At 36.8% G+C, this 19084-nt stretch overlaps 2 protein-coding genes and 1 pseudogene across 2 annotated transcripts; all 3 read right to left on the bottom strand.

The window, feature by feature from the left end:
* Positions 1-952: 952 nt before the first annotated feature.
* LOC111807490 lies at positions 953-4990 on the bottom strand (annotated as a pseudogene).
* Positions 4991-5529: 539 nt separating this feature from the next.
* On the bottom strand, positions 5530-7223 carry LOC111807488 (metal tolerance protein C4-like). The gene is made up of 4 exons (XM_023693232.1): positions 6575-7223; positions 6431-6474; positions 5926-6040; positions 5530-5629 (listed from the first exon to the last, which is right to left on the bottom strand). The coding sequence occupies exons 1-4, from the start codon at positions 6617-6619 to the stop codon at positions 5570-5572; spliced, it is 264 nt and encodes an 87-aa protein (XP_023549000.1). The 5' UTR covers positions 6620-7223; the 3' UTR covers positions 5530-5569.
* Positions 7224-10588: 3365 nt separating this feature from the next.
* LOC111806937 (mannosyl-oligosaccharide 1,2-alpha-mannosidase MNS1) lies at positions 10589-18663 on the bottom strand. The gene is made up of 14 exons (XM_023692478.1): positions 18205-18663; positions 17078-17125; positions 16789-16959; positions 15672-15784; positions 15194-15259; positions 14858-15029; positions 13770-13859; positions 12290-12414; positions 12116-12181; positions 11804-11912; positions 11619-11717; positions 11458-11538; positions 11197-11367; positions 10589-11101 (listed from the first exon to the last, which is right to left on the bottom strand). Exons 1-14 carry the CDS (start codon positions 18355-18357, stop codon positions 10859-10861), a joined length of 1707 nt encoding a protein of 568 aa, XP_023548246.1. The 5' UTR covers positions 18358-18663; the 3' UTR covers positions 10589-10858.
* Between the last annotated feature and the right edge of the window lie 421 nt (positions 18664-19084).

The following is a 19084-nucleotide window of genomic DNA, read 5'->3' as shown; positions in this document are numbered from 1 at the left end:
ACATCCATGTCCCAAGCTATTACAGGGCCGCCGCAATATGGGCACGCCTCTTTAATCCCTTTTTTTCCCACCACCACCTCTTTTATGTCCAATATTGGAGCGAACGCCATATTAATACACTAATTCTGATAACCCTTAACCCTCCTTCCTTCTCTTTACCTCTTCCTCAGTTCCTTTATACCCCCAATTTCTTATAACCAATCTTCCGCCCAGCTTCCCCTTAACCCATCCTGGAAGTTTCTTAATAAATTCTACAGCCTTCCTCGAACCCCCCTCCCGTCTATATCTTTCCTCGAAGTAGACCCCCACCGCCTAACTTGCGTGTGCATTTATTTGAGGCTATTACATACTAAAAATATATAAAATAATTTGTGTAAGTTAGATTGAATACGACTTTCCATTTTCTCAAATCTAATTTCTATACTACTGAATTGTTATTATATCAAGGGTCAACAATTTTAATGACTTGGAAAGAAATTAGGGAAATGGCAAAGAAACAAATTAGGAAAAGAATTGTGGACCCTTTGAATTAGGAATACAAGTTTGAATAGGCTGATAATTCCAACCAAGGTTGGGAATGAGAGTACCTCAACCTCCTAGACTAAGACCATATGACAAGGCTTCAAAGTACTGAGCAATGGTTTTGAATAAGGTGTTGTTGACCATAATTCCTTGTGGGAAATATTCCCTCTCTTTATTATATTAACACCGATCGAGAAGACATTACAAGACATTATCAGATATAAGAAGAAACTACTGCACTGTGTACTTTTTTTCTTTTGGAATGATGATATTTTTAGTAGAGTCTACACAATTTATCCCTAAAAGATCTAAATAATTTTCCTTTTAATATCTTTATTTCTAAAATATCTAAATTATTTTTCTAAAATAAATATATAATGGATCCTAGAGTTATTAGACCTGACCCTATTGTTAACTAGGGTAGGCCCGTGAAAACTTGCTGACTAGTACACATGAAAATCCCATATGCAAGGCAAGCCATCACTCTCAGGATCTCTATCAAAGACCATGATCATAATAATTCTAATATGGAGAAAAGAGAGGAAACTTCCCTGTGATTCATGGGGATGACCCAGTAGGACTATGAGCCTCGATATCCACATGCCTCAAACCAGGAACGAGCTCCTGGATCTCTTTCTCCAGCCTATCCACTTCACTTCCTAAACCAGTAACCATTTCTTCACCTGCAACAAGAGTTTGTGAACCAAACAAGTCAAGATCTCAATTTTGTTAAATATTGAATGCTCATTTCATCCATACCATAGTTCGCCATCGTTTCCAGCAAATCTGAATCGTCTCGGTTCTTTGCAGCTTGACGAAACTGTAGGACATGGGTGTAGTTCAGACGTCGATTTTGCTTAAAAGATCAAATCAAGCAAAAACAAACACTAGGGAGCATACTGGAGATAAAAAGTATCATCAACCTCTCTAGCCCACTCTTCACGTCCAGTCCTACTTAGATAATTTTGCACCACTGTGACTCCATTGAAATCTGCTTCATATAGCCAGGTAAAATCATAATATATCGATGATAAATAATGTCATAAACTGCCTGAAATATAGAATCGTTGAAGACAAAGCCGACACAGCAGGATTTCAGCATGTTGAAAAGTATTGGGGTCAATTGTGCTTGAGATAAAATCCATCTATTCATCCCCACAAGTATATGTTAGGAAACACAGATCTCTCCACAATGATACGATATTGTCCACTTTGAGCATAAACTCTCATGGTTTTGGGCTTTTTCAAAAGGCTTCATACCAATGTAGATGTATTCTTTACTTATAAACCCATGATCATTCCCTAAATTAGCCAATGTGACTCCCTCCCAACCATCCTCAACAGTATAGGGGTCGATTAGAATACAACAAACCAGGCTCTCTCATTTGCAACCAATTATTGTCTGTAAACTCTGGCCTTTGAACAACAGAAGTGATAACACAACGATATGATGTGGCAGCTATAGAAGGGGAAACAATTTACAGCTGATGTAGGATGTGAAGAACCACGAACCACATAAGGCATAAAATAGACAAAAACAAGGCAATTCATAGGCATAACATATTTGATGAAAGTCCCCGATACTTGATTCATCTTTTAAGTTGACTAAAAATTTTATGAAGAAACTAAGCATTAAAGAATCTATGCAACATTGATCGAGTATTGAAGAAAAAATTGGAGGGAAAAATATATATGTAAAAAAAACTTCCACCTATTTCTGCCTTGAATCTATAAAATCCTGGTCCAATCACTTGCAATCATATAAAGCATCAACAACCTAGACAAGAAGACTTCAAAATTTGAACTCATTTAGTATCATACTAAGGCAAAGATAGAAGAGAAATTTATCAAGCATAAGTATACTGGATCATTCTTCAAGAATTGGAGAATTTTCTGCATATCATTTTCATCCATTGCTCTACCGATCAAAGCATGCCGATTACGTTGGATGAGGAATATGTCCACCTGCAAAATAAATTAAAAAACCACAAGACTATTATATTGCTTATTATTCATGTAACTTATAGCTCAACCCTTTTCTAATCTACCGTATACTGCATCATCTTTGCCACTCCATTAGTGGCCTGGCTTTGTTCTAGAAGCTGTTTCTTCTGCCGCACTTCACTATCACTGATTCGTATTACAGAACATGCTGTAAAAGAGTTTGGTTATCGCTATTCTTGTGATTCCAATAGTTAGCTGGTAGGCATTCAAAGCAAACTAGCTAGGATTGACTCCTTGTGAGAGGTTAGTTTTCTGTATTGTATTTCTTTTCATTATTATCAGTGAAAGCATTATTTTCACAGGATCAATCATATGTCCGCCCTGGAATAGAATTTTTGGATAGAAACCTTCAATATTCTTAGAATGATTATAAAGATTATATAGCACAATTATATGAGAGTATGCAGGTGTAGACATCCATAGGAGGAGCTGGTATGTACGAAAGTATTGAATTTACTTTATCAACTAAAATAAGTCCATGTCATGCATGTTTCAAATTTTTAGTGGCTAAAATTTGAGGCTTATATATTTATTTAAAAAAATTAAGCTAGTCTATAAGTTTGGCGTACTCACACAAACAAGACTAAGGAACACACCAAAACAGAAGATAACTAGTAAGCCGTCTTTCCAAATAAATTTAATTGATAACATCTGACAAACAAGCCTCCAACTCCCAAACGGAAATTCAAGGAGCACTTTGCAATCTAATGCAGGATGAATATAAATAATAACTATGAAATGCCACTTTCAATAAACAAATGAGAAAGAAAAATTATTCGCTCACAGTTGCAGACAAGAGACATACCATTCCAAGGAAGTTACCAACTATAATGGAACCAACGGGATCATAAATTGCATTCCCTGTGGTACTCACTGCAACAAGAGATGCAGCAGCAACAATAAGACCAGTGACTGCAGCACCATCCTGAACATTACAGAAACTGGATCAACAGAATCTCTAACATCGTTTTCTTTATAAGAAACCATGCTTCCATTGAGAAAAATGAAAAAAATGTACAAGGGCATTACAAAAAATAACAACCCAACAAAAAGGGGAACCCACAAAACTAAAGTAAAGAAGAGTCCACGAAGACCACTAACTTTTTTATAAAAAGAAAATCTTAAACCACCAAAAACGAAAAGGTCAGAAACAGGAGTGCCTAAATGACGGACAAAGAATATTAAATCAATTGTGGGAATGCATGATTGCTCTTGCCAAACAAGCTTAGATACTTCTGACATGTCGTGCTTCATTAATTAATAGTCTTAAGACCTTTTACCACATGAGTAGTTCAATATTTAGGAACAATGTTCGTCATTCAAAAGTGTGAAAAAGTAGATACCTCTGTCATAACTGCTACAGATGTGGGATTGTGACCACGCCACACATAGTCTCTCAGTTTCATTCCCTCTGCAGCAGCACCTTTCTTGACAGCTTGTATGGCAACAACCAGGGAAGCACCTAAGCAGAAAAAATTGTTGTGCAGTAAAACCAAATTAGATCATATTTTATACACTGAGGAACAGTTGAGGACTTCCATTTTCAGAGGGGATAAAATAAGGCCTTCAATAATAAGCGAATCACCAATCACTAAAGCTGCATAATGAATATTGGCAGGAGGCTGAAGCAAACAAAATAAAAAGATCACATCCAGAGTTTCCACTAACAAAGAAAAAGCTAAGCATCAAATAGGAAAAGAGAAAAATTGAGAATGGTAAACATTTGAAACGAGACTCAAATTTCAATTGACCAGTTACCTGTGAAGTCCACAAATTTTGAATTCCATTAACAATGATAGCACCAGCACCAAGACAAAAGATCCCAACAGCAGATATCAATGACCAAACAAACCTCTCCTTAGAATATCCATAACTGTTCAACAACGAAGATATCTCGGACTTCTCAATTTATTTGTGGTCATACGGAAAACACAAAACATTAACAGCCGCCAAGATATAAATTCGCTAAGCTGCATTTGAGAATATAACTGTAATCAACCATACTATTCCTACACCACAGCATGAAAACCATCCAATTTGGTTGTTAAGGCAAGCTTGCAAGCCAAAGGCTTAAAAACAGCACCAGCCAGGAATGTCTTTGAGAAATGAAATTAAACCCTTACGGTATGAGAGCCAAAATAAGACTAATAAATTTAATTGAAACATTTTTTTATATAAAGAAGGAACCAATATTGCCATTGAAGTTGAAAATATATACTGCAGACATGATAAAGCTACGCAGCTGAAGATATGTATAACTCACGGATGAAGGGCATCAGGTTTACTCAGACCATATGCAAGAAGCGCCTACAATGATAAAATTAATTCCTCTGCATTCAGTGAATAACAGCTCAAGTTAAAATTAGGCATGGATAGAGATACTTCGCTAGCTGAATGGTTAAGATACCTGATTTGCAAAATCGGCAACAGAGTGTACAACTTCTGCCAACATGACATGACTTCATGTGGCAAACCAAACCCCAAATTCAAAGAGAAGACAAGGAAATTACACAATGAAGCAGTGGTAACCACTCGTTGACTAGGAGAAAAATGTTATGCAGGTCAAATGAACACAATAAATCAATGACGAGAAAATAATTTCCACGATGGGCCATGTGAAGAAAACATAAGAACAGCGATGATAAAGTAATCCTGATTCCTGAGTAATTATCAGTTAATCTCCTTTTATACGTGCCTCTCATTCCATATCTTTCCTGAGGATTGAATTCACCAAAAGCTACCTATAATATCCTATATGTTAAAAAATTAACTGAAAAGATTATATTCATCCTAATCTAACAACTTGAATGGAAATTTCTGCAGTTTTACTTACTCGTATCAAATTAAGATTTCATATGTTGAATTTTATGAGTCTTAGCCGCACCCTGATATAGTCTNTTAATAGTCTTAAGACCTTTTACCACATGAGTAGTTCAATATTTAGGAACAATGTTCGTCATTCAAAAGTGTGAAAAAGTAGATACCTCTGTCATAACTGCTACAGATGTGGGATTGTGACCACGCCACACATAGTCTCTCAGTTTCATTCCCTCTGCAGCAGCACCTTTCTTGACAGCTTGTATGGCAACAACCAGGGAAGCACCTAAGCAGAAAAAATTGTTGTGCAGTAAAACCAAATTAGATCATATTTTATACACTGAGGAACAGTTGAGGACTTCCATTTTCAGAGGGGATAAAATAAGGCCTTCAATAATAAGCGAATCACCAATCACTAAAGCTGCATAATGAATATTGGCAGGAGGCTGAAGCAAACAAAATAAAAAGATCACATCCAGAGTTTCCACTAACAAAGAAAAAGCTAAGCATCAAATAGGAAAAGAGAAAAATTGAGAATGGTAAACATTTGAAACGAGACTCAAATTTCAATTGACCAGTTACCTGTGAAGTCCACAAATTTTGAATTCCATTAACAATGATAGCACCAGCACCAAGACAAAAGATCCCAACAGCAGATATCAATGACCAAACAAACCTCTCCTTAGAATATCCATAACTGTTCAACAACGAAGATATCTCGGACTTCTCAATTTATTTGTGGTCATACGGAAAACACAAAACATTAACAGCCGCCAAGATATAAATTCGCTAAGCTGCATTTGAGAATATAACTGTAATCAACCATACTATTCCTACACCACAGCATGAAAACCATCCAATTTGGTTGTTAAGGCAAGCTTGCAAGCCAAAGGCTTAAAAACAGCACCAGCCAGGAATGTCTTTGAGAAATGAAATTAAACCCTTACGGTATGAGAGCCAAAATAAGACTAATAAATTTAATTGAAACATTTTTTTATATAAAGAAGGAACCAATATTGCCATTGAAGTTGAAAATATATACTGCAGACATGATAAAGCTACGCAGCTGAAGATATGTATAACTCACGGATGAAGGGCATCAGGTTTACTCAGACCATATGCAAGAAGCGCCTACAATGATAAAATTAATTCCTCTGCATTCAGTGAATAACAGCTCAAGTTAAAATTAGGCATGGATAGAGATACTTCGCTAGCTGAATGGTTAAGATACCTGATTTGCAAAATCGGCAACAGAGTGTACAACTTCTGCCAACATGACATGACTTCATGTGGCAAACCAAACCCCAAATTCAAAGAGAAGACAAGGAAATTACACAATGAAGCAGTGGTAACCACTCGTTGACTAGGAGAAAAATGTTATGCAGGTCAAATGAACACAATAAATCAATGACGAGAAAATAATTTCCACGATGGGCCATGTGAAGAAAACATAAGAACAGCGATGATAAAGTAATCCTGATTCCTGAGTAATTATCAGTTAATCTCCTTTTATACGTGCCTCTCATTCCATATCTTTCCTGAGGATTGAATTCACCAAAAGCTACCTATAATATCCTATATGTTAAAAAATTAACTGAAAAGATTATATTCATCCTAATCTAACAACTTGAATGGAAATTTCTGCAGTTTTACTTACTCGTATCAAATTAAGATTTCATATGTTGAATTTTATGAGTCTTAGCCGCACCCTGATATAGTCTTCGATTGTTAAAAGTGTGAAAATATTACATTCTCCTGAACAAACCGATCGAACTTTTCGGTGTAGTGACAATTTAACACTAGTTCAAAACTTCAAAACTGAACAGACGCGTTCGATTCGAGCGCGGGAGTGAGATAATATAACAGCAACTGCTAACCTTTACAGTAGTTAAAACAAATATACGAAGATAAGAAGTGTCTGAACAAGTATGGATTTCAAAACTATATTACTACATAATGTCCAAAGGAACTGTGCAAGAAAAAAAAAATCCACTACCTATGATAATCATTGAATTCAATTCTCTGAACGGAGTTAGCTCGAGTGAAGAAAACCTGCAAAAGTTGCAAACCAATTTTGGAAAAAAAAAATAATTAACTGAGCACAAGAATAAATAATATCTCCGTTCCGAGCAAGAAGCATGAAGACCTTAAAACCAAAAGAGAAATGCGAATTCGAAACGGAACACACCGCGATGGAAAGCGTAGCGATGGATAAGAAGACGACGAGCGCGTTTAGAATCCAAGGAAATCAAGCTCAATAAAACGGAGCGTCTCGAACAACTGGAAGCAGGTGCAAGTCTCTGCGACGGAAAGCGGGCTCCGATAAGAGGAATGCCACAACTGTCACATTCTGGTTGTCGCTGCAGGTGATGCTGCGGAGTTTTAAAATCAAAAAAGGAAAGCGGCAAGGAAGTGCAGAGAAAACGGAGGAAGAAGAACGGTGAGAGTGGTGGAGACCAAAACGTCGCAAGTAGGATGTTCGCATCAAAACACGATAGTGCAAGAGTTGATTTCGCTTTGTCCAGCTTCTTTATTGTCACAGCAGCAATCTCACGATTCCATTACAGCATTCCGAATCATGTTCTCTGAAAAAACAATGAGAACGTTCAATCGAACATGCAGAGAAGACGGCGCGCGCCGGCGGGTGATCTGAAGAACAGGACGAATCAGAAGAGTTCTGTGGCGACATCGGCAGAAATTTACATCAACAACTGTGCGATACGATGCTGACAGCTCTCTGTAATTTACGGGAGTTGATAAAAAAAATTCATAATACTAAATCCTTAATATTTGCTTTAAAAATACTTTTAAATTTTTAATGATGTTATAAAATACTAAACTTAAAAAATATATATATTAATAACTTTCTACTTAAAAAAATTCACAAATACTATATTTTAAAAAACCCTCCTAATTTTTATAAAAAATTAAAAAAAAATTATTATTATTAATGTAGGGACGGTTGGATGATGGAAGTCCACATCGGCTAATTTAGGGAATGATCATGAGTTTATTAACAATCCTCAGATCCTCAAATATCCAACAAAGAACTCCTAAAGAAAACAGTAAAAAATGTTCCCTAATTTAGGGAATGATCATGACTTTATAAGTGAGGAATACATGTTCCCTAATTTAGGGAATGATCATGAGTTTATAAGTGAGGAATACTAACTCTATTGGAGTGAGACCTTTTGGGGAAGCCGAAGCAAAGCCATGAGAGCTTATTTGATCATGAGTTTATAAGTGAGGAATAATAACTCCATTGGAGTGAGGCCTCAAAGTGGACAATATCATACTATTGTGGAGAGTCTGTCCCTGTCTAAGCCTCAAAGTAGACAATATCATACTATTGTGGAGAGTCTGTCCCTGTCTAACAGGGACGAAACTCCTCTATCAATATCTCATAATTTATATTTCAGTTATTATTAAAAAAATAATAAAGGTATTTTTTAAAAATTTAAAGGTGTGTTTGAATTTTTTTTTTTTTTTTTTTTTTTANCTTGAAACTTAAAAAAATTTAAGATATTTTTAAAATAAAATATAACCGTTTTCTTTAAATTAGTTGTAAATTTATTTTCCAATCTTTTTTAAAGTTTAAATATATTTTTACATGTTTTCTTTTTTACTTTTAAAAATTTAAAGTTATTTTTTAGATGAATGTTTTCAGATTTGATTTTTTTAATTGTAAAAAATACCCTTAAATATTATCTTATGTTTTTAAAAAAAAATTATTTGAACAAAAAAAATATTAATAATATGAGTCTTTACCTCTCCATTGAATATTCTTCATATAGATAATAGTATAATATTTTATGTTGATTTGACATTGACATTTTCATTATATTTATAAAAAAAATAAATTATTAAAAGTTTAATGTTTACCCATCACCCTATTGTGTTGCATGAATTTTATTCTATTTTTTCAATTTCGATTTTTTTTTATCTCATATTCAATTTTAAATAGTGTGGGTACACGGATTAAATTGAGTTGAGAAAATCTTTTAGATCTATTTAAAATTTTAAGTTAGTTGAATCGGTGCATCGAACGGCCAAATACGATTCACTCTTTAATTGGTTAGGTTATATTATTTTTTTTAAAAAAGTTTATTATGTTACATATCTATAATGTTAATAATTAAAATCTCACAAAACTCAAATATCAAATATTTAAATACCTAAATGCATGGTTAATTTCAATTACAAACATTAAATATTCTTAATTAAAATTCAAATATCAAATATCAAACATTTAAAAGTCACTATAGATCATTAACATCAATTACAAACATCAAATATTCTTAAATCTTCGTAATAATCTTAAATAAGATAAGGCTCGGTTAGGTTATAACTCTATTTTCGAGTCAGTTAAATTAACCGAACTAAAAAAAAATGTTAACCCAGTGATGTCCCACATTGGCTGGGGAGGAGAACAAACCACCATTTATAAGGGTGTGAAAACTTTCCCCTAGCAGACGCGTTTTAAAGCCTTAGGGGAAGAAGCCCGAAAGGGAAAGCTCAAAGAGGACAATATCTGCTAGCAATGGATTTGTGGGCCGTTACAAATGATATCAGAGCCAGACACCAGACGATGTGTTAGCCTTCTCGTTGTTCCCTGAAGGGGGTAGACACGAGGCGGTGTGCCAATAAGGACTCTATGGGCCGTTACAAATGATATCAGAGCCAGACACCAGACGATGTATCAGCCTTCTTGTTGTTCCCCGAAGGGGGTAGACACGAGGCGGTGTGCCAGTAAGGACGTTGGGCCCCAAAGAGGGGTGGATTTGGGGGCGGTCCCACATCACATCAATTGGAGGAAGAAAAGAGTGCCAACGTGTGATGCCCCACATTGGTTGGGAAGAAGAACAAACCACCATCTATAAGGGTGTGAAAACCTTCCCCAGCTGCGTTTTAAAGCCTTGAGGGGAAGTCCAAGCCCAAAAAGGACAATATCTACTAACGGTGGATCTAGGCCATTACGAACCGATTCAAAATTTTCAATTTTTCAAAAATTCAATCCAACTCAATTTTCATGATTTGATTCGAGGCGAAGAATCCAACATCCATATCAAAATAGGTTTGTATAGGACAATCCATTGTAATCCTGTGCGATCAATTTCACATCACAGCAGATTGTTTCTTGGAACGGGCACCGTTTGATCATTAAAGAGCTCTGGTTTCTACCATATCAACTGCTTGAAAAATGGAATCCAAAGAGGAAGAAGAAGAGCTAATAATTTTTTCAAATATGCAAACAAAAAAGAATCTCATATCATTCCTGCTATGGGATGTTGAAGCAACTCAAGCAAATAAAAACAAAATCCTTCATCAACATTTATCTAAATATTACATCTTTTACAAACAAATTCCGTCTAAGCATCATCATCATATGAGAGCCGCAGCATTATTCCCAGAAGGAACATCTAACAATAACACTATATATAATATAGGATGGATGCTTCAGGTTTTCGTCTATAAATCAACTCTACCAAGAATTAGAATGCAGTAAAACGCGTGTTCAATCGGACCGACCTTCCTTCCTGCTACGCAACCGTATGTATGGCTTGCGTTTCTCGTCTGATCTTTCAGGATATCCTCCTTCCTCGTTCCGGGGTACAATGCGTAGAGGGTGAGCTTCTGTGTTGAACACCCATTCATCCAAAGGAATGACTGAAGTTGGTGAAAAGAGAAGATACAGATATTTCAGTGTCTCTGCAAGGAAGAAACTTTGCATCATGTTGTCCTTTACACCTGTGTTGACCTGAAAACACCAGCCAAAGGCGTGTCGTTTCGAGTTCCATACAGATTAATGACTAAAACAATGCCAGATCTTTTAAGAGTTTCGAGAATGCTCACGTCTTTCAGCCCGACGTAACCCGATTCCACCCGGGAATTCTTTTCGAATGCTTGAAATATGTTCCAACCCCACTCTTTGTATGTCTTGTTGCCAGTCAGACGCCAGAGGTAAAAGATTGATTCTACTGTCTCTGGTCTCATTATATTCCAAGATGTACCAACGCTCATATCCTAACATTCCATATATGAAACAACATTAAACTACATTACTAAAAAGGAAACTGGTGAGAGATGCTATGTTAGTGGATTGATGATATGAACCTCTCCAGAGTGGAAGAAGTAGTTCTCTCCAGCTAATTTTGTTGGGGTGGTCTGATAGAAATTATAGCACGTCCAAGCAAGCTAGACCATAAAATGAATCAAATGAAGATATTAATTGAGGAGCTAAGGCGAAGAGGAATTAAAAGGTTGAAAGTTCTTACCTCTTCTGCAAGCGTTAAGAACTTCTTAGAATCTTCAGAATCATAACCAGATGATCCCAAAGCTATCATTCCTGGAGCAAAGCATGCAAGTTCATCCATCTGCAAAGTCATGCAAATTGGGGAAAGGTATTCATAATATTTGATCCTCTTAACATAATCGAGAGAGGAACTAGCCGATATCTTACCTTGTCGGTGAGGGAATCTCCACTCTTCTCACAAATATAAGTGAAAGATGATGGGGTTGACTTCCTAACCAAGCTTGAAAGACCTTCCATTGACTTCTCCCACATTTCCCTAAATTAAATATCAACAAACAATTCTGTATATCAAAATATTTGACACATTAAAAGATCAGGAGATATCACGCGCGCAAAAAGCACTCATGGGTCATGGATTATGTCAAATATCTCGAACTCTAAAAACTGTACAATCGTTCCCCCCGCCCCCCCCAAATTTCTTTACTTTGCAGTGTGATTATAGATGAAATGGCTTCTTACCGGTAATGTTTTACAGCAGAAGTTTTGTTTCCCTGTATCCACACTTTGAGCAAGTATTCATAAAAGCTGCAATGAATCTTCGAGTTAAAGGATACCAGTGAAAAGTTAATGGTGGTTTGGAAAATACTTGAAATGGAAGGGAAAAGCTTAAGAAAACCTTAAATGATTGAATACCTGTCGCCCATGGCACCAAAAGTTATCGTTGCATGTGATGCTTTTCCTTCGGTTGGATCAATGTAAATGGGAAGCAGCCCATCGTCGGGGAAACTTTTACTGAGCTGTGATATAACATTCTCAACCTGACATGTTGTGCAACCAAATATTCAACATTCTAGGAAGCCACTGATGCCCAGAATAACACTTTACAATCAAGTAAGGAGTAAGGCAATTAATTAATTGAAGATACTAATTAGTGGAACATTAATTGCATGTGCTAGCAATGATGGATTGTAACAACCCAAGCCCACCGCTAGCAAATATTATCCTCTTTGGATTTTTCGTTTCGGGCTTCCCCTCAAGGTTTTTAAAACACGTCTGTTGGGGAGAGGTTTTCACACCTTTATAAAGAATGTTTCGTTCCCATCTCCGACCGATATGGGATTTCACATCGATCTCCTCATGTTTAATACAAACAGCAATTGCTATTAAGGCACTCATCGACAATGAAACGTGTACATCATTGAGGTATATATTTCAGGACAAATAACACTTTCAACAATACCAGTGATACACAGCATTAGAGCCACCATTCTATCAGGGGTTCAGTTGCAGAGTGGATTGAGATTATGTAAGACCCCACAATAAGGAAACAATTAGAAATTGACCTTTTGCTGGTACTTTGGATCTCCCGTCCTTTGTGATAGAGAAATGAACTCAAGCTGCTCCGTACCAGCATCTGCAAGGATACTAAAACCCTAAGAAAAAAGAAAATTGTTAGTGAAATAAAAACATGAGTAACAATAATACAGCATTTGAACTAGAAATGGCATCATTAAACATTATGGATTACAACTATGGAAGCTCATATCTCAAACCACAGCTAAAAAAGAAAGTTATCTAAAACAAGCCTACAGCAGGCATGATCGGACTTGACAATGAACAACATTGTAACAGGCCAAGCCCACAGCTAGCAGATATTGTTCGCTTTGGCCCATTACATATCGCCGTCAACTTCACGGTTTTCAAACGCGTCTACTAGGGAGAGGTTACCACACTCTTATAAGAAATGCTTCGTTTCCCTCTCCAACCGATATGGGATCTCACAATCCATTCCCCTTGGAGGCCCAGGATCCTCGCTGGCACACAGCTCGATGTCAGGCTCTGATATCATTTGTAACAGATCAAGCCCACCGTTAGCAGGTATTGTCCGCTTTGGCCCATTACGTATCGTCGTCAACCTCACGGTTTTAANATCTCCGACCGATATGGGATTTCACATCGATCTCCTCATGTTTAATACAAACAGCAATTGCTATTAAGGCACTCATCGACAATGAAACGTGTACATCATTGAGGTATATATTTCAGGACAAATAACACTTTCAACAATACCAGTGATACACAGCATTAGAGCCACCATTCTATCAGGGGTTCAGTTGCAGAGTGGATTGAGATTATGTAAGACCCCACAATAAGGAAACAATTAGAAATTGACCTTTTGCTGGTACTTTGGATCTCCCGTCCTTTGTGATAGAGAAATGAACTCAAGCTGCTCCGTACCAGCATCTGCAAGGATACTAAAACCCTAAGAAAAAAGAAAATTGTTAGTGAAATAAAAACATGAGTAACAATAATACAGCATTTGAACTAGAAATGGCATCATTAAACATTATGGATTACAACTATGGAAGCTCATATCTCAAACCACAGCTAAAAAAGAAAGTTATCTAAAACAAGCCTACAGCAGGCATGATCGGACTTGACAATGAACAACATTGTAACAGGCCAAGCCCACAGCTAGCAGATATTGTTCGCTTTGGCCCATTACATATCGCCGTCAACTTCACGGTTTTCAAACGCGTCTACTAGGGAGAGGTTACCACACTCTTATAAGAAATGCTTCGTTTCCCTCTCCAACCGATATGGGATCTCACAATCCATTCCCCTTGGAGGCCCAGGATCCTCGCTGGCACACAGCTCGATGTCAGGCTCTGATATCATTTGTAACAGATCAAGCCCACCGTTAGCAGGTATTGTCCGCTTTGGCCCATTACGTATCGTCGTCAACCTCACGGTTTTAAAACACGTTTATTAGGGAGAGGTTCCCCCACCCTTATAAGGAATGTTTCGTTTTCCTCTCCAACCGATGTGGAATCTCACAAACGTACCTTGGCTAGAAAATACGATGAATAAAGGAAATTCACCAAAGGAGCACATTAAAGAAAACAACTTCGAAGTCAGATACAATGATCCATCGTGGGATTAAAAACCAACACCATCACTCCAGAATTATATTATATAAATGTGTTTAATGTAATGAATCCAAAAAGAAAACTAGGATTAAGCCTCAATCCATGTGGGGATTTCAATATAAACGGGAATTTCTTGGCCCAAAACAAGTTTTTGGAAGTCTGTAGAGCAACCTCAACATGCAAGTTTAGAGTTAAAAGCCATCTCACTGCCAGTAAAGGAAATGTAAGTAGCAACTACCATAGTTAAGGACCGGACATGAATGTGTTTTTCTGACACATTGATCGGAAAACTAGAAAATCTGCAAAAGGAAAAAAAATTGACAAAACTTACCCCGGTCCATGAAGGATTATGAGGTCTTCCATTAACCAAATTTATGAAGTTATAAGGGATTCCTGAGGGGGTATCCCATGCTGGAAGCAACCTATCTGCTATATCTCTAGCCTTGTCAAGAAACACTTTGTCACCGGAGAGATCATATGCACTGAGAAGTCCACCTACTACTCTGGTTCCAATCAAAAGAAAGCACTTATAAGCAAATAAAATGTAGCTACAACTCTCTTTGCATTTCTCATTAGGAGAACCAGAAAATGCCATGAGTCCGATGGTCTTCTACCCCGTAACAAAGGCAACTTAAAATCAATGACCCATTAAACCTGATTACGCAACCTTATGGTTGTCTCAAAAACGCTGGCGTCATAATTCTTGTTGAAATCCAAAGACTTCTCAACCCACCTGTAAAGTGAAAGCAATATTTAGATGCATCAGAATTGTCTCAATATTTTTCTGGACACAACACAAATACGCATAGGCCATTGACCAAAAATATTTCTACTGGGCAATATAGAGTTCTCAGTTGATTCATACCACACTATAGATCACTAATTAAGTTGAATAGTATTAAATTTGGATCTTGACATGGAGGATTGGCATAATTAGCATAGCCGTAAGTTTATATGGCCATAGAGAAATTAAAACTGCAGATTAAAAAGGGGAAAAGGGGGTTGGGGGAGCATGGAGAAAAATATGCTCAAAGTTTGCAGCAAACAAACGCCAAGAACATTTTGGTGCTCTTTTGGCTCACAGGAAGAACAGAAGATCTAAAATACATTAAGAAACGCGGAAAATAAATATTCAAAACACTCACTCTTTAGCTTTTTGGAATTGCTCATCGAGACCCATGATATACAACGTATCAAGAGAATCTATTAACGTTGCTCCAAGACCACCAAAGCTATTGATACCACCTTTTGTTTGTGGCTGGTCAAACCCAAAATTAAGAGAAATCAGGAAACAAAAAGTTACTCATTAACTTGAATGCACAACCATACGAAGTTGAAAAATAAAAATAACATATAAAGACAAAAGAGCAATCATTCGTCTCAAAAAATGACAAAAAAAAAAAAAAAAAAAAAAAAAAAAAAGCAATCAGTCTCAAATTCAAACTTTTGGATAGTTTAAGTATGAATAATGACATCCTTGGTGCTACATCTGAACCAAATTACTTCATATTTACTGACCACTATGGGGAGAAATCATAGGAACGGAATACAATGAATTAGCCAGCCATGATCAGTTCATATATCCATTAGAAGTCATAAATTCCAAAGTCAGCAATCAGTTTTCACCCCCATCTCGTTATTCATACATTTTCGTATGACGGTAAAAGCACTCCAATTCTCAAACAAATGGAGAACTATATTTTTAAAAATCTATTCAAGCTCTGGCATGAAATATGATAGTATGCTTGTATATAGCTCAAAGAACCACAAGAATCACCAAAGAGAAGAATCATAAGCGGAAACTCCTTGCAGTTCTTTGTTTTGATTTTTAGTCATAGTCAAACAACATGTGAAGTTGTGGATTTGAATCTCTGACCTTTTGGACAAGGCTCATGTCTTAACCAGTTGAATGTAGAATGTTGAATGAGCTATCAATTTTCTGTTTTGATTCCCAAACTAGCCTACTTCATAGATGCATTTATTTACAAGGAAAATGTAGAATGTTGCCGAGGGTCTAAAGATAATCACACACACACACACACAAATGCCTTAATAAAAGAGGAAGGAATGGGAAAATTGGGATTTTTTATACCTCGTTTCAAAACAAAAGGAAAAAAAAAGAGGGAAAGAGCAGAGGATATTGCCAAGGGTTCAAAGACAAGTGCACTCAGAAAGGCCCTAAATTGAGCTTTTTTACAACTCTGTTTCAGGACAAAAGAAAAATTGAAGAGATTCTATTACGCAGAAAAGAGGTCATCATACCTGCAGCTCGTCTTGTCCCCAAGCATACTTCTCATAGGAACTCCAGGCATGAGTCATTGCTTCTTTGACTTTCTCTCTTCGCTCGGCATCAATAGGATCGTCAACCTCCTTCTTGGCCTCCACATGAACTTTGGCAATAGTATTCTGTGGCTTATCGTTAACTTCTTCTATCTGAACATACAATTTTATATAGGTATATGCAATGATTAAGACCATAACTATATGAAAAAAGTTGAACTTAAACGGCTTAGCCTGGTACAAGCAGGTATAAGTACATCAAGTCTCTTACCAGACTTCTCAATCGTACCACCTCAGAATTTAACTTAGCAAGCTCGTCCTACACAGGAGCAATGAATATATCAAATGCTAGCAAGAAAAAAGATACTCTCAAACTGAAAGAACTACATTGAACATTGTCCTAACATCAGTGTCCAAGGATACCCCAAACTTTGAGACAGATTCAAGGTTTTGAACATACTATGTGGCAGCCAGAAACTAGTCATTAGCAGTGATGACAAGAGCAATTTTTGTAAACAAAAGATTATATTCTTAAAAAGGAAATTTGGACTTGAAGCTAATAGATAAAGTTGGATACGGTCACATCACATGCTTTCCATATAAGGAGTTTGGCTGTTTAGATCGACCTGGATATCACTTCCAAAATGGATCCGTAGATAAAGAGTGCAGCTAATCAAGACAAGTTTGGTTACAATTGCAAAGGACAATAACTACGGACATTTATAGTAACAGCCAAGCCCACCACCTCTTTCGGATTTCTCTTTCGGGTTCTCCTCAAGATTTTTAAAATCTTCTAGTATAGAGAGGATCTAGTCCTACTTTGATCAGTGTCTTATGCCATCCGGTGACTAGCTCTAATACCCTTTGTAACAGCCCAAGCCCACCGCTAGCAAATATTGTCCGCTTTAACTTGTTACGTATAACCAAAGATTCGTTCTTCAATTCTCAGCCAGCCATGTAATTTAAAACCCATGATTGGTAGTCATATAATGAAATAGTGGGCAAACATGAGGAATTATCAATTTCGACAACTTGGGTTGGGTGAGTCACGACGTGAACTTAACAAGCGCAAACCAACTGCTTTCGCGAGAGAGATAGAACGAGATGCGGAGATTTATTTGGAATTTTCTCGAAAAATTCTACGCAACGAGTAGCCGTTTACCAGGAAGTGGAGATGAGAATGAGAGGACCCACTAAAACATTGAAGTGTCCAAATTCGGATCCTAAACTGGTAGCATTTTTTCATACTCCACGGTCCTAAGGAATCAGGCAACTCATCCTAGACGGCCACTTCACAGAAATTCCTCGCAAATCCCACAAAACTCTAAGCAATCAAACTAAGATTTGAGCAAGTGCTACGATTAGAAAATTAAGCGAAACTCATAAATCAAACAGTACCTCATGTTCTCTGAGCAGAGTCTGCCGGTCCCAAACTACTAAGCTAACACAAACGAATGTCACTAAAAGAAAAGCCAAACGCTTCGGCCTCTTCAGGTAATACGATGGGTTACAAAACCTCCATTTGCTGGAGGACGATCTGGTCCTAGCCATGGGATCTCCGAACAGGCTCCGGCGAAACAAATCACCTTTCCAGATTCAAAATCAGCAAATAGTTCCCGACACGAAGTCGAGTGATCTATCACAGAACACGACAGCGAGCAAGAAACAGGGAGAAGAGCATGATTTATGAAGAGAGAGATGGAAAAATGGGCAGAGATTGAAGCGTTTTTGACGATGGAAATGATAGTGGTAGAAAGGATCTGATTTGTCCCAGATTGGTGGAAGGTGCTTTTCTGAGTTTGGAAGAAAACAGGCAAAAATGGAAATGGAAGAGACGGTGAAGATCGAAGAGGAGAGAAAGTGGGTGACGTAGAAAAATGGAGAGAGCTTATGATTTTTCTTGAGTGACCAGTGGGGCACCTCAACCAATAAGCCTTTGACACGTAGTGAACGGTGATAATCGTCAGCGTAGACCGTTTAGCTTTTAACAAAAACCCGTAATCTACAAGGAAAGAACAATCGCCTCTGAACTGAAATTCGAATAAATTCTAATAAATCCGAATTATTAGAAAAGGAAATAATTAAAATTAAAAATTAATTACCAACTTAAAGCTGGTGTAAACTAGTTACATTAATACTATAATTTAAATATTGTCTATTTTTTAATTACTTTAAAAAAAAATTATTTATCCGTCAGTATATTAAATTAATAATTAAAATTTTATAAAACTCATATAAAACATTCGTAAATCACACACATTATTGGCATTAATTATAA

Source organism: Cucurbita pepo, chromosome LG12 (assembly GCF_002806865.2).
Source record: "Cucurbita pepo subsp. pepo cultivar mu-cu-16 chromosome LG12, ASM280686v2, whole genome shotgun sequence".
Lineage (NCBI taxonomy): Eukaryota > Viridiplantae > Streptophyta > Magnoliopsida > Cucurbitales > Cucurbitaceae > Cucurbita > Cucurbita pepo.
Note: the sequence above shows the minus strand (reverse complement) of the source record. Positions and strands in the feature narration are given on the sequence as shown.